This window comes from Hemicordylus capensis, chromosome 1, assembly GCF_027244095.1.
Source record: "Hemicordylus capensis ecotype Gifberg chromosome 1, rHemCap1.1.pri, whole genome shotgun sequence".
NCBI classification, from domain to species: domain Eukaryota; kingdom Metazoa; phylum Chordata; class Lepidosauria; order Squamata; family Cordylidae; genus Hemicordylus; species Hemicordylus capensis.
Genome location: NC_069657.1, coordinates 33993330 through 34009261, shown reverse-complemented (window position 1 = coordinate 34009261; position 15932 = coordinate 33993330). Strand labels below are relative to the sequence as shown.

The following is a 15932-nucleotide window of genomic DNA, read 5'->3' as shown; positions in this document are numbered from 1 at the left end:
TTTTTAAAAAATAATAATCATACTTTTAAACTGAAATCTTTTTTAAAATGTTTTAAGTTTCAGTTTTAATTTTCTCTTTTTAAAAGGACATGCTTTAAAATGAATTCTGAATGTAATGCAAAAATAGAATCTCTTTAAATTGGATGGATGACCCCATGTGACTTTCTTACACACTTACGAAAGGCGTTGTTTGTAAAGAAAGAGCTGTGATGAAATAGGGCCTGCCAATGAGACCTGGTGAGGTGGCCATCTCAGGAAGCAGATTGGGGGGGGGGGGGACGGGGACCTGCTGCTTCCTTTTCCTCATGGGCTTCCCCCCCACTTGTCTTACCTGGTCTGGTGGCCATGGCAACAGGGCTGCTGCTGCTGCTACTGTCACCGCCACCATATAGGCTCCCCTTCCTCATTTCCTCTGTTATTCCCACTCTCCCTATTTTTTGAAAAGGCAGAGCTGACAACAGATTAAAAATGATGCAGTTTGCTATGGTTTTGCAAGTCTGATGGAAGGGCTCTTCAGATGTTTCTGTTTTCTTGCTGGAGGTTAAGCAAGTGTTAGGCAACAGTAGACTCTGATCGGAAGGGCCCGGAATGGTAGAATACGGAGCTTGATGCTGCTGAATGTATGTTAATAGAACCAGCACTGCAGGGGATTGCATTCAGCAGAGCTCAAGAGCCTTATAGGGAAATGAAAGTTTGAAAGTTCTGGGTGAGTTATTTATTATTTTTACATTTTATATCCTGCTCTTCCTCCAGGGAGCCCAGAGTGGTGTACTACATACTTATGTTTCTCCTCACAACAACCCTGTGAAGTAGGGTAGGCAGAGGCGTATCTAGGGGAAACAGCACCTAGGGCAAGCACTGAAATTGCGCCCCACCCCCCACCCCAAATATCTGACACCCATCTTTCAGATAACTTCACCATAATATCAGCTCAAAAATAAAAGTCAAGCTTGTTAATCTTTTAATTAACAAATTATGGCACTACCTGAAAATTATAACTGCACCTTACTTGCTTTCACTGATGCAAATTGCTGAGGCAGCACAGATACAGCCTTCTTCAGAAAGCAGGAATCACACCTATCAGCTATTCAGAGAGGTACTGGAGACTGGATGTAGTCCTTACACTCCCTGATCAGCATGTTCATTGCATTCCAAACCCAGCAGTGTGTATTAGCAACCCCCCTGCCCCACCCCCAGCTGCTAACTGCCAGCAAGCAGTAAAATTCACATTTTTAATATCCCATTCTTCCTCCAAGGAGCCCAGAGCAGTGTACATATTTAAGTTTCTCCTCACAACTACCCTGTGGGGTAGGTTAGGCTGAGAGAGAAGTGACTGTCCCAGAGTCACCCAGCAAGTCTCATGGCTGAATGGGGATTTGAACTCGGGTCTCTCTGGTCCTAGTCCAGCACTCTAACCACTATCAAGGCAGTGTGTGCACACCTGCATTCAGAGTGGGGTCTTACAGCCTCAGCACCTCCTCCAAAACACAAATCAGCCTACATGCACATGCAATGCACAGCTACATGCACAGCTACAACATGCAATAAAAACAAACAAAAAACCCACTCCATCTTAAGAGTAAGATACACAAAATGAGCAGGCAGGGCTATTGCTGAGGAATCTCAAGGAAGAGAGAGAAACTAATAAATTAATTCTTAAGGGGTACACTTATGAACATTTCTGGAATGTCAATCAAACTGTCCCCTCCTTTCCCCTTCCAATACATCAGAGCAAACAGCATAGGAAGAGAGATTTTGTTTATCCATATGCCCATTTTTTAAATTTATATTTACACTTATATCCCTCTCTTCTTCCAAGGAGCTCAGAGTGGTGTACATGGGTTTTTTTTATCCTCACAACAGCCCTGTGAGGTAGGTTAGGCTGAGAGATACATGACTGGCCCAAAGTCACCCAGTGAGGTTCATGGTTGAATGAGGATTCAAACTCAGGTCTTCCCGGTCCTAGTCCAACACTCTAACCACTACACTATGCTGGCTCTCAGGAAAAGTCACAAAGAAATCCATCAATTACACTTGTATTCATCCGCCTCATAGAAGGGGTCTCTGCATATTAAGCTTTTTAAGGTTTCTTTTGGTGACTGCATTGTTTATGCACATTAATACAAGTCTATTTCTACATAGTGTACATGCCTGACAGTAAATGAAAAACTTATTGTAAGTTCTAGAAACTGGCTTCAAATTTCAGATGTAAAACAATCTTTTTCATTTACATTTACAATTACAAGCCTTTTTCAATTACACATGATTTACTGCACATTTTAATAGTCAACTCTTTTAAAAGACAAGACTTAAATCACAAAATCAATTTTTAACAAACAGGTGCTACTGGAAGGGCAAGACAGCACAGCTAAGTACCTACTCTCCTCCCCACCCCTCCCCTCTAACTCCCTCTGACAACAGAGCACAGAGAAAAGCCCACCCAAAGAAAGGAAGATAGGATTTGAGATGGGGAGAGGGGTTGCCTGCAGAATGTTGCTTACTGAATAAGGACCACACCTTCAAGTGAAGAGCTGCTTTCACACAGCAAGTCTGCTCTGAAAAGAGATTAAAGAGCTCGCTCTGGCTCTTTAGAGCTTGGGGCCATGCCCCTTTTCATGTGATGATATCATGTGATGATATCACATGCAAAGGGGGCGTGGCCTCAAGCGTAAAAAGCCCAGCGAGCTCTTCAGTCTCTCATTTCAGGGCAGGCTTGCTACCTGAAAGCATTTCTTTTCCCTTTCTCTCCCTCTTTGGAGGGAGAGAAAGGGGAATAGAGGCTTTCAGGCAGCAAACGCTCCCTGAAAATAACTAGAAAGTCAGTGCTAGGGGGAGCCTGGGGGTGGGGGCACAGGCTCTCTGCCCAGGACTCAGATCTCTGTGGTCGAGGCTGCGTGAGTGGGGGCAGCAGTGGGTGCCTGGGTGGGGATTTAAAACAAAAACCTAAAGAAACACACACTGAACTGTGGTGATTGGTGGTGGGGCATGGCAGGCACTTGGTGCCCTCTGCAACTGGCGCCTAGGACACGTGCCCTGCCTGCCCCACCCTGGTTACGCATCTGAGGGTAGGCTGAGAGGGAAGTGACTGGCTCAGAGTCACCCAGTTCATCCCTGATATCCTTCTGCCCTCTCAAACTGAAAAAGGAAAAGATGAAACTATTATTTTTGGATAGAAATCCTCCACTTCCCCACAACATGCTACTTTCTGAAAAATTACTTTCCTTCTCACCCAAGCATGCTGTTTGGGAATTACCTTCAACCTCACTTTCCCCCTTAGTATCCAGGCCAAGTTTCACTGCTTTTTCTTCCCTAACATTTCCAAAATCCATTATTTCCTTGCATCTGTTGCTAAAGCCCATGCCCATGCTTTAAAATCTGTCTCCTAAAATACAGAAACGTGCCCCTCCCCTGCCTTAATTTGCTCTGCTGCTGCTAAAATCACTTTAGTTTCCTGTCACTAGGTATTCCTCTGGGGGGGCGGGATATATGGATTATACAACTTACCTGAGGACCAGATTTCTGTGCAATTATTAGCTCCCCTTTTGGATTTTTCTCAGAATGGAGCAGAGCATCAACATGGAAGGACATAACACTTTCCGGAGGTCTCCCTGTCCTGCTAAGCCTAGCAGAGATCTCTGTGTACTAGCTAGACTCTTAATGAATCATGTGTATTGAAACTCTGTGTGGGTCAAGCTTCTGAATTCCCAAGGTAAAACTCAAAATTCTTAAATTAGAAAGCAGTTTGTTCAGAATAAACATATTCAGGCATATAAATAATTATATACAAGAGAACTTCTTTAATCATGGGTCCAGCACGCATGGTTTCACGTAAACACAGTTGGGTAACGGACACACGACCTCAGTATATGCAGATCAGCATTAAAAGGGTTAAATCTGCCTATCCTTGGATGTCCAGCCACCATTTTGAGATCGGGAGCTATTTTATGGCTTATCTTACATAACTGGGGGACACGATTTTCAGCTGATCTTTTGTGATTTTCTTACTCTTGAGGGCATCCTTGGACTCCTGGAGGGTAGTGTAGCATAGTAGGACACTTTATTTGGCCTATTTTTCCCTTTGGGGGGCAATTTTAGGCAGTGCAGGAACCTAATGCCCCAATTAACATTTACTTTAATGCCCTGTTATTCCGCGGAATGGAACCCCAGTGAATAATGAGGTTCTCCTGTAATGCATTCTCACCAGTACTACATCTTAGCTTAGATTATAAATACAGGACAAAATACTTAAGGATTACAGAGGGCTTGTCTTACTTGAACCATAGCTGCAAGATAGTTAAGATCTCTATGTCCTGTTACCAAAACCAAGTCACTTAAGTTTGACCATAAATCCCAGAAGGAATTTTAATTAATGTACAGCAGGAACTAAAGTTAAATCTTCTTAGCAAAATTAATCCAGTCTCCAGAAATATGTTCATACCTTTTGACAGGGGGGTAGGATAGGCGGATCAAAAGACAAATTTGTGTTAAATGGCTTGAAGAAAGGCTTCCCTTTATGACCTGGTCAGACAAAGCCTTCACTCTCTTTCACTGGCCTTTTTTTCTTCCTGTACATATTCACTTCCTGTACTGAAGCCCAGCAACCACATATGCACTTCCTGTACTTTTCACTCCCAGCCATTTGGGTAATGATGGTTGTCCTGTGAGTCATTAGGATTCACAGCTGCAAATGGAAATGCTCTGGCTGACCTTTGTCTTTTTGCTACCTTAATGACAGACAATGGCTGAAGTCATTTCCCAGAGTCCAAGACATTTTGCAGATGCTTGGAAGCTCATCTGTAAGCTTCTATGCATCTGGTGTGAGACAGCACAATAAGCCAGACTTCTAGTGTAAAGTAGTTCTCTTTTATTTCTCTTTAAGAAAGGAGAATGGGATACTCAAGAATGGGATTGTCCTTAGTTCTTTTCAGAGAGTTCACTTCCTATAGGAGGGACTCCAGGGGTATAGCTATAACTGAGTGGATGAGTTCAAAGAACGGGTTTGAACTCCCATGGATGGGTTCCAGCTCCTGAGGGGCCCCCCAGCTCCACCCCTCCCTTTCTTCATTATCTCCCTCACTTTGAGGGGGCGCGAGCGAGAGGGGCAAACACAGGCCCCCTCTCCCCTTGCTACGCGCCTGAGGGACTCAGAGGCTTGTGGCAATCCATGTTCTTTTGTTCCCCATATGAAACAAAAGAGCTACTGACAACCATTATTATTATTATTTCTTGTTTACACAGTCAGACAGGTGTTATTGACTGGTTTGTTTTATACAGACATCGAGTCCTTCCCAAGGACCTGGGATGCCAGAATTTTATCATCAATACTGTTGGTTATTATAGATATCGTCGCAAAATATAGGCTGTTCCCAGTAAAGCTGCTTTTTGTAATTGGCTGATGGTGATTTCTGTGGCCCCTATGGTGTTGAGGTGCTCTTCAAGGTCTTTTGGAACTGCACCCAGGGCGCCAATTACCACTGGGATTATTTTGGTCTTTTTCTGCCACAGCCTTTCAATTTCAATTTGTAGATCTTTGTATTTGGTGATTTTTTCTATTTCTTTTTCTTCTATTCTGCTATCCCCTGGTATTGCTATGTCGATTATTTTGACTTGTTTTTCTTTCTTCTCGACTACAGTGATATCTGGTGTATTGTGTGGCAGATGTTTGTCTGTTTGTAGTCGGAAGTCCAATAATATTTTTACATCTCCATTTTCTTCAACTTTTTCAATGTTATGGTCCCACCAATTTTTGGCTACAGGTAGCTTGTATTTTTTGCAGATGTTCCAGTGTATCATCCCTGCTACCTTGTCATGCCTTTGTTTGTAGTCAGTCTGTGCGATCTTTTTACAACAGCTGATTAGGTGGTCCACGGTTTCATCTGCTTCTTTATTATTATTATTATTATTATTAGTAGTAGTAGTAGTAGTATTTGTTGATTCGATTTCTATACCGCCCTTCCAAAAATGGCTCAGGGCGGTTTACACAGAGAAATAATAAATAAATAAGATAAGATGGCCATGCTTTGAGGGCTTAGCTAGGAACATAGGAAGCTGCCTTATACCGAGTCAGACCATTGGTCCATCTAGCTCAGTATTGTCTATCCAGACTGGCAGTGGCTTCTGAAATAGGTCTTTCTTAGCCCTGTCTTGAAGATGCCAGGGAGGGAACTTAGAGCCTTCTGCATACAAGCATTTAAATGCTCTTCCCAGAGCAGCCCCATCCCCTAAGGGGAATATCTGACAGTAGGGGTGTGCACGGAACTGGCTGGTCCAGTTCAGTTTGAGTCTGAACTGGACCCGAACTGGACTGGGTTGGGGTTCGGTCTGGGGTCAGGCCGAACAGGGGTTGGCTCAGTTCGACCCCCAACAGTTGATGTCAAACCTGTTTGCACATCTCTATCTGACAGTTCTCACACATGTAGTCTCCCATTCAAATGCAAACCAGGGTGGACCCTGCTTAGGACAGGGGACAATTCATGCTAAGAGAATTGCCTCCTGTCCTGGTCCAATGACACCTAGATCAGGAAGTAAAAATATCATGTGTTTTTTTTGTACTGTTCCCCCCCCCCCCGTTTTAACTTGACCTTTATTTGCCTGTAAACACTGTTCCTTTTATTGTTACTTGCTTACTATAAACTTGGAATGTGGTGGGCTATATACATTTGCCCTACCTGCACATTCCTTTGGTTACACATGGCATGGGATTTCATGGACTTCCCTTTTCAGCTCCAGAGAATACTCTTGTTGCATGACCAAACATGCCTTTGATGGTTTGGAGGGTCCAGGGGAGCAGAAAATGACTAGCCTGCTTGGAACTGTTGGAGATGGAGTTCCAGTGCATCAACCTTTTGCACCAACTATCCTAATGACCACCAGGGGCATTGGGAGCAGAGGTAGCTAGTGATAGTCGTGTGCATGGTTCGGTTCGGAGGCCATTGTCAAGGCCTCCGAACCGGTCCGGAATTCCGGGGGTTCGGTTCGGCCGGGGGGGGGAGTGTGTAGCTTTAGGGGGGGGTAGTACTCCCCCCCGCCGCTCTTCCCCCTCCGGCGCTCGTGGTCTTCCAAACGTTCTTGGGGCGGCAGAGTTCCTTCCTGCCACCCCTGCCCCCGTTGTTGTCCTTGAGAGCTTAAAAGCAGGAAGAGCTGGTGGCGCGCATGCGCCCTTCGCAGCGTGCGCGCTTGTTTTTGCCGCTGGCGTGCATGCGCAACATGACATATGTGGCGCACACGTGGCAGCAGCGGAGACAAGCGCGCGCCCCGCGAAGGCCACATGCGTGCCACCAGCTCTTCCTGCTTTTAAGCTCTCAAGGACAACGACGGGGGCAGGGGCGGCAGGGAGGAACTCTGCCACCCCAAGAACGTTTGGAAAACCACCAGCACCAGAGGGGGAAGAGCGGCGGGGGGGTAAGTACTACCACCCCCCCTTAAAGCTATACACACACCCGTGCCGAACCGCCCCGCTGCGGTTCCGTGCACATCCCTAGCTAGTGAGGGTCTCCTTACCTGTCCCTGCTTTGCTTTTACTCTGTGACCCCTGCCTTGACTCCTCAGGTGCTTCCTGTAGTGAGTCAGTCCTCTTCCTAGTTAAGAAACTTAGAATCTACAGTTATCTCCATGCAGAGTTACTTAAATAGTTGCAACAACTAAACTCTGCACTCTGTAACTGGAGTGGGAGCTTCCTTGGCGCTTTGCTAAAATAATCACAAACCCCAACAGGAAATGGTTGTAATGGAAATGGTGGAAACTCAAGAGGAACAATCAGGCGGTGTGAAGGCTTTCAGAAACGGGTGGCTCTAAGGTGGGTGGATCTATGTTTATGCTGATTTCTCACATATTCCTTTTATGTCTTATTTGCCATCTTCCAGAGGTGATCATCGAGTCAGCTCTGCACAAATGTGTCTTGAAGCCTTTAAAAGAGGCCATTGATACTTACTTAAGGGAAATCCACAACAAAGATGGATCCTTCAAGCTCCTCAAGGAAAACCAGCAAGTCATTCAAAATACGACTACCACTGACTTGGGAGTCACCACCAGTGTGCCTGAATCTTCATTGCTGGATAAAATCCTACATAAACTCTCAAGCATGCACAAGGCTTATTCTCCAGAGAAAAAGATCAGCATCCTCCTGAAATCCTGCAAACTCATCTATGACTCGATGAGTCAGGGAAACCCAGGTACTGTGAAATAATCCTAAAACCTCCTGTGGATTGTTTCTTCTTTTGTGTCTTCTGTATTACAGTGAATCTGACTACTAGCTATAAAATGACTGTGATGGCTACATAAGCATTGGCTTGATCATTATGCTAAGTGTGCTGCAGCCAGTTTGGAAACACTGCTAAACCTTACATAAGAACAGCCCAGCTGGATCAGGCCCAAGGCCTATCTAGCCCAGCATCCTATTGCACAAAGTGGCTCACCAGATGCCTCTGGGAAGCCCACAGACCAGAGACAAGGGCATGCCCTCCCTCCTGATGTTACTCCCCTGCAACTGGAAGGGGAGTAATGGCAGGAGAAGGAGCAAGTCCTCACCCCCTGCCTGTGGGCTTCTCGGAGGCATCTGGTGGGCCACTGTGTGAAACAGGATGCTGGACTAGATGGGCCCTGAGCCTGATCCAGCTGGGCTGTTCTTATGGTATTGAGCGGCATCGTGCCTCTGAGGCTGGAGGTGGCCCATAGACACCAGACTAGGAGCCATTGATAGACCTGTCCTCCATGAATTAGTCTAAGCCTCTTTTGGTGGCTGTCACCACATCTTGTGACAACCACCTTCCGGTGGCTGCTGATGGAGACCAAAGCACAACATCCTAATAGGTGCAGGAGATAGTTTAATTAAACATAACAAAGGGCATGGTATGTGTAGACAAAATGTCTTCTTGAGGGGCTATATTTTAGAATGCCTCTTTTGCTTGCTCCAAAAAGAGCTACTAACACAACTTTAATAGCTTCACTCTACTGAGATCTCTGTTCTGACACTATTGAGTTAAGTTACAGCAGGAACTAGGATGGTAGCAGTACCAGGTGAAGCAAATGAAAGAGGTGTTCTAAAACACCTTATATGAATCTGTTTGCCTTACAAGATCTTCTGAGCGGACTCTGTTCCATATGCCGACACCAGCGGTAGCTCGATTGTCGAGGAGGTGGGACGGGGCCTTCTCAGTGGTTACTCCCAAACTGTGGAACTCCCTCCTCATGGAAACTCACACTCTCACCTCCTTTATGGCCTTTCACAGGCAGTTTAAGACCACATTCTTCTCCTAGGTCTTTGATCCATGAGAGGATATTGGAGACGACATTTTGGCCACTTGTGTCGATATGGTTGTATTTGCTCGTGTGTCTATTTTTAGCTGTAAACATACTGTTTTATATTGTTTTATTAATTATTGACTGATGTTTTAACCCTTTTAAACTGCCTTTGAGTCACAGATGAAAGGGGGCCTAAAAATGCAACAAATGAAAAGGAACATAGGAAGCTCCCTTATACTGAATCAGGCCATTGGTCCATCTAACTCCAGTATTGTCTAGACTGGCAGCAACTCTCCAAGGTTTCAGGCAGGAGTGTGTCCCAGCCCTACCTGGAGATGCCAGGGGTTGAAACTAAGACCTTCTGCATGCAAGCAGATGCTCTGCCACTGACGTCACCTGTGAAATGTCACCTGCAAAAAAGACATTTTGGATTAAATCTGTTGGGACATGTTTGATGGAATTATTTTCTGTCGCTATTGGAACATCTGCTTTGGCATTTTGAATGTGTGATGCCACGCTCCTTTCTGTGACTGCTATTGAAAGCTGTGAAGAGAGAAAAAGAGAGAGATCCTCTGTTCCCCATTTGAGACTATTTAAAAAACCAACAAAACCCAGCAATAAAACCCTAAAACATGCGTCCTCTTCAGACGTTATTAGAAGTGACGCTGTGCTGGTGTACAGCATCTCAAAGTGGGTCCAGAAATCCTGTTCAGCTGTTAATTAGTCTCAGCAGTGTGCCACTCATTGTTACAGTGGCATTTGTCAGGGGACATGCTGTAACCATAATGGCTGCCATTTCCATGATCGGCAGCCGCCTCAGCAGCCATCACGGTTGTGGCGTGTCCCTCTGTAAACAAACGCTAGTGTAACTGTGAGCAGCGCACTGCTGGGATTGATTGATGGCTGGGCGGGAATTCCTGACCCACGTTGAGATGCTGTATGCATGTACAGCGTCTCTTCTAATAATATCCGAAGAGGGCTAGGGTGATAGGGCAGAGGCTGCTGTCCAGTTTGCAGACATTTAAAATACAAGTAGGTTGCCCACTAGAAGAGGTATGGCCTAACTCCCTACACTACAGAAATTTCAGTTCTGGGCAGAGAAGGAGGGTTAACGAGGCAGGGAGGTGTGTCAGAGTCTATAGGAATTCCTTTGTGTAAGAACAAGCAGAGACTTTGGAATCAAAGAGGTGTAGGTCCTTTATGGGTCCCGTTGGGGAGATGGTCATAGATTGGGAACCTTAATTCTAAATCAGACTGTGAGGACATTGTTATGAATCTGTCACCTGGGTCTGATTTTAAACAGATTAGTATCAGAGGTTCTCAGACTTGAGCCCTCAGATGTTGTTGGACTACAGCATGAGAACCCCTGAATTAGTTGCTGGTTTCTGAATTGTTTAGGATAAGATGCTGATTTTCTGTAAGGCCAGGATAGAGTGAGAAGTAGTCTAATAATAGTAATATAAGGGGTGGTTGCACCACACATCCCAGGAAGAAAGATTTGCTTGGTGATGTTTGCAAAGTGTTTTGAGATCCTTGCATAGGGATAGTATCTACTGCATCAGTGATTGAGTGTTTGCCCTGCTGTGCTACAGAGGCAAGGGAGATACATATCCATGTATGTATGAGGGCCGCAGAGCCTTAATTTCTTTGGGCAGGATTGCAATTCCTTTTTACTCTGCATTCAATTATTAAACTCCCATTTCATTCAAGCACCATAGCTCAACCCATGGCTGATGCTGCAGAGAGGTCCCCTGGACCGTAATAGCATGGCGGGCAGGGGGGAGGGTTGTAGCACAGGAGAGGGCTTATTTTAAGCCTCTTACTGATATTTATGAAACAAATGTTCCATGTCATTGAAAAATAAAAAGGTGGCAAGCAGGATCTGGAAAAAGGCAATTCCACCTTGAACAAGTGAGACCATTTCCAATGTCATTGAAGCACCCACTGAAGGACTTACTGCAGCTAATGAGCAATTTTGAGGCAGCAGCAGACAAACTGAGAGGTTGCAATCTAGCCTACAAAGTCTCTCTCTCTCTCTCTCTCTCTCTCTCTCTCTCCTTCCTGAATTCCACAAGGGCTTTGGGCAAGCTCTATCCTTTGTAAAAATATTGGAGCATTACACACAGATTCAGGACAATTGCATATACAATATTGATGGCAAGTGGTTATTCGGTTTTGTTTTCAATGCAGATGTGTCTATACACCTGATCTTTGAAGCATACGGCTAAAATGAGCCCCTTGATTGATGTCTCTCCCAATGTGAAATGCTTGCACAAGTCCAAAGTATTACTGTTGCCAGTTCACTCTCTCACACCTTGGCGGCTCAAACCTCCCAAAGACAGATTTGACTTGCCAGGTTCGCAGGACTCTCTTTGCTCAGCTTGTGCTCAGTCTGGGGAGATAATAGTTGAGGGGGTTGATGACTCTAAGGTTGTCCTGGCCCTGCCAGAAATAGAAGAGCCTCTAATGCAGTTCTGCAATGCAGGGCAGGGGGAGGGGCTGTAAGCATGAGGCCCTGGGCAACCTCCTGCCTAGCACCCCCCCCCCCTTCAGACAGCCCTGTCCAAGTGTCCTGGCCCATACTAGAATGGGAGCAACACTCCACAGGCGTGCTTCTTGCACGTCTTGTGTTTGACCTCATTTGCTCACGCTGTCCCATCATCTCACTTTGCACAGAATGTTCCAGGACTGCGGGGTTTCTGCTGAATCATGAATTTCATCCATAAGCCACGACATTATTTGCCAAGCAGGGAACCCAAATACTCTCTCTTCCACTGCAGTTAATGCAGAGCCAGGGAAAAGAATGGATATAGACTGGCTTTCACCAAAGCCAGAAAACGATTGGTTTGATCATTTTCCTCTGGCACGAGAAAATACTTCTTTATGCAGTTTTCATATGAGAAGCTCAAATTGCCCTGGAGTCTCTCTCTTTCTCGTATGGTGTTGCTGACCACACAAATGATGCCCATGCATGCACGGAGACCATGTGCGTACTGCCACCATGCTGCCGCCATGCACTGTCAAGAAGATGCATGGAGTGGCAGAGAGCAGTTAAGGACCTGCTGTACTCCCTTTTAAATATGCCAATCACCCACCCACCCCAGTTCAGCCCTCACCCAAACTAGTTCAGCGCCACACCTGGGCATGAACCTTGGTCCATGCACATGCCTAATGCAAACCAAGATGGACTCTGCTTAGTAAAGGGGACAATCCATGCCTGCTACCATGAGGCCAGCTCTCCTCCTTAGTTTCCATAAAGAATGGAGAATTGTTATTAAACCAGTTCAGTATCTGAAGATAATCTATTGAAAAGATCTAATACAGATGGAAAATAAGCTTCTTTGATATCTGGGATGAATATGAGAGATACACTCTGGCCCACTGCACATGTAACACCAAACCAAATCATGGCTGTTTTCAAACTTACATACCCCCTCCTCCTCTTTCATACTCAAGTTCCACCCTGATTTCGTTCTTTCTTTCTTTTTTTAAAAGGCAAAACATATTTTGCCAGTACATCTTAACTGAGGAAGCATTATTTGTGTCTGCCCTCAAAACAAGAACTGGAAATCACAGTTAGGAATGGGTTTCAGATCCTGGTTTGGAGGGCAAGTCTATACTAAAGTTTGCCAATTCATAATGACAAGCCACAGCTTTCCTGAACAAGGAAGTCAGGATGAGAACTGGAACACATGAGGGGAGAAGGGAGTGCATGAGCCTGAGACTCAGACCTAACAGCCAAATCATGGACTGGCCTTGGTCTCCAAAACAGCACTCTGTATCGGAGGCAACATTATGATTCTACATGTATGTATTGCTAACTGGTTGAAGGACAGGAAACAGAGGGTAGGGATAAACTGAGAGTTTTCACAAGGGAGGGAAGTAAGAAGTGGGGTCCCCCAGGGATCTGTCCTGGGACCAGTGCTTTTTAATTTATTCATAAATGAACTGGAAGTGGGGGTAAGTAGTGAGGTGGCCAAATCTGCAGATGATATCAAACTCTTTCGGGTAGTCAAATCCAAAACAGATTTTGAGGAGCTCCAAAAGGATCTCTCCAAATTGGGTGAGTGGGAAACAAAATGGCAAATGTGGTTCAGTGTTGGCAAGTGTAAAGTGATGCACTTTGGGATGAAAAACCCCAGCCTCAAGTATACGTTTATGGGATCTGAGCTGTCGGTGACTGACTAGGAGAGGGATCTTGGGGTCATGGTGGACAGCTCATTGAAAGCGTCGATTCAATGTGCGGCAGCTGTGAAAAAGGCCAATTCCATGCTACGAATAATCAGGAAGGGGATTAAAATAAAACTGCTAATATTACAATGCCCTTATGCAAAACTATCGTGCAAGCACACCTGGAGTACTGCGTACAATTCTGGTCACCACATCTAAAAAAGGACACGGTAGAACTGGAAAAGGTGCAGAAGAGGGCAACCAAGATGATCAGGTGCCTAGAGCACCTTTCTTATGAGGCAAGGCTACAACTCCTGGGGCATTTTAGTTTAGAAAAAAGACGACTGTGGGGAGACATGATAGAGGTCTATAAAATCATGCATGGTGTGGAGAAAGTGGATAGAGAGAAATTCTTCTCTCTCTCATATAACACTAGAACCAGGGGTCATCCCATGAAATTGATTGCCAGGAAATTTATTATTATTATTTTAAATTATTTTTACATTTTATATCCTGCTCTTCCTCCAAGGAGCCCAGAGCGGTGTCTTACATACTTGAGTTTCTCTTTCACAACAACCCTGTGAAGTAGGTTAGGCTGAGAGAGAAGTGACTGGCCCAGAGTCACCCAGCTAGTTTCATGGCTGAATGGGGATTTGAACTCAGGTCTCCCCGGTCCTAGTCCAGCACTCTAACCACTACACCACGCCACAAGATGTGGTGACAGCCAACAACCTGGATGGCTTTAAGAGGGCGTTGGATAACTTCATGGAGGAGAGGTCTATCAACAGCTACTAGTTGGAGGGCAATAGGACACCTCCAGCCTCAGAGGCAGGATGCCTCTGAGTACCAGTTGCAGGGGAGTAACAGCAAGAGACAGGGTATGCCCTCAACTCCTGCCTGTAGGCTTCTAGAGGCGTCTGGTGGGTCACTGTGTGGAACAGGATGTTGGACTAGATGGGCCTTGGGCCTGATCCAGAAGGGCTGTTCATATGTTCTTATTCTAATGTAAGAGAGCATACAATCATGGCATCGGACAATTTGATGCAAACTGAGATTGACTCTGCTTAGCAAAGGGGATAGCTGGTCCTCCTGGGAGGAGAGCTGGTCTTGTGGTAGCAAGCATGAATTGTCCCCTTTGCTAAGCAGGGTCTACCCTGGTTTGCATTTGAATGGGAGACTACATGTTTGAGCATTGTAAGATATTCCCCTGAGGGGATGGGGCTGCTCTGGGAAGAGCAGAAGGTTCCAAGTTCCCTCCCTGGCATCTCCAAGATAGAGCTGAGAGAGACTCCTGCCTGCAACCTTGGAGAAGCCACTGCCAGCCTGTATAGACAATATTGAGCTAGCTGGGCCAATGGTCTGGCTCAGTATAAGACAGCTTCCTATGTTCCTATGGCTTCAGATCTTTATTGAGTTATATAAGAATGCCTTAAATTATCCATACATACTTTAGTAGGCAGAACTGATCCCCACAGCTACAGAGGGCCAGATCTAAGGAAGAATGTTCGCTTTATTCACTGCTACCACTCATGTAATTCATTTGATGCCTACTTTGTACAGCTAAACCTTTGGCTCTCCATCCACACCCGCAGGACTTCCTTAGTACCGTAAAGCACTGTACAGAGGAAACATCCCAGCCAGCTCTAATTGAACAATGAAGCTCTTATTCTGTTTGGCCATATTGCTGTGTAGTTTTACAAACAAGGAAATCAACTCCCATAATATACAGTGTGGTGTTGATAATAATAACAACATGATATGCAGGTTTTTTTAAAAAGGAGCCTTTACACTCTCAAGCTCTGCCGCTTTGTTTTAAGAGGAGAGCTGGTCTTGTGGTAGCAAGCATGACTTGTCCCCTTAGCTAAGCAGGGTCTGCCCTGGTTGCATATGAATGGGAGACTAGAAGTGTGAGCACTGTAAGATATTCCCCTCAGGGGATGGAGCCGCTCTGGGAAGAGCAGAAGGTTTCAAAGTTCCCTCCCTGGCTTCTCCAAGATAGGGCTGAGAGAGATTCCTGCCTGCAACCTTGGAGAAGCCGCTGCCAGTCTGTGAAGACAATACTGAACTAGATGGACTTATGGTCTGACTCAGTATATGGCAGCTTCCTATGAACTGAACTGGCTGACCATTTGCTGGGTATTTTCTCTGATTTACTTTTAAGTTATTTTGTGATGGAGGCAGAGAAGTATTTATTTTATTAAAGCTCTAGCTAAACATAATTCTCAGCCTGAAAGAAAACCTCTGCTGACTTTGCTTGACAAATAAGGAAAGCTGACTCATAGGCACGACTCACCAATACAAAGCAAGGGCAGTGTTTGATGTTATTACATTTTGATGTTTTGATGTTGTTTTTCTTGACCTGTCTTCTTAAAATGCATATAAGGACTAGGGATGTGCGAACCGGCTTGACCTTGAGCCAGTTCGACATTGAACCGGGCTGGCTAGAGGGCTTGCCCTCAAGCTGGACTGGGCTCGGACTGGCTTGGGCAATATGGCATTCCACTATGCATCAGGCCCCGTTC

General features: G+C 45.3%; 1 protein-coding gene across 1 annotated transcript in view; it reads left to right on the top strand.

The window, feature by feature from the left end:
* Positions 1–15932, top strand: part of RIN3 (Ras and Rab interactor 3) — a 132296-nt gene that overhangs the window by 84574 nt on the left and 31790 nt on the right. Inside the window, exon 7 of the mRNA XM_053269651.1 lies at positions 7863–8171. Coding sequence (XP_053125626.1) covers positions 7863–8171 — 309 coding nt within the window. The remainder of the gene's footprint in view (positions 1–7862; positions 8172–15932) is intronic.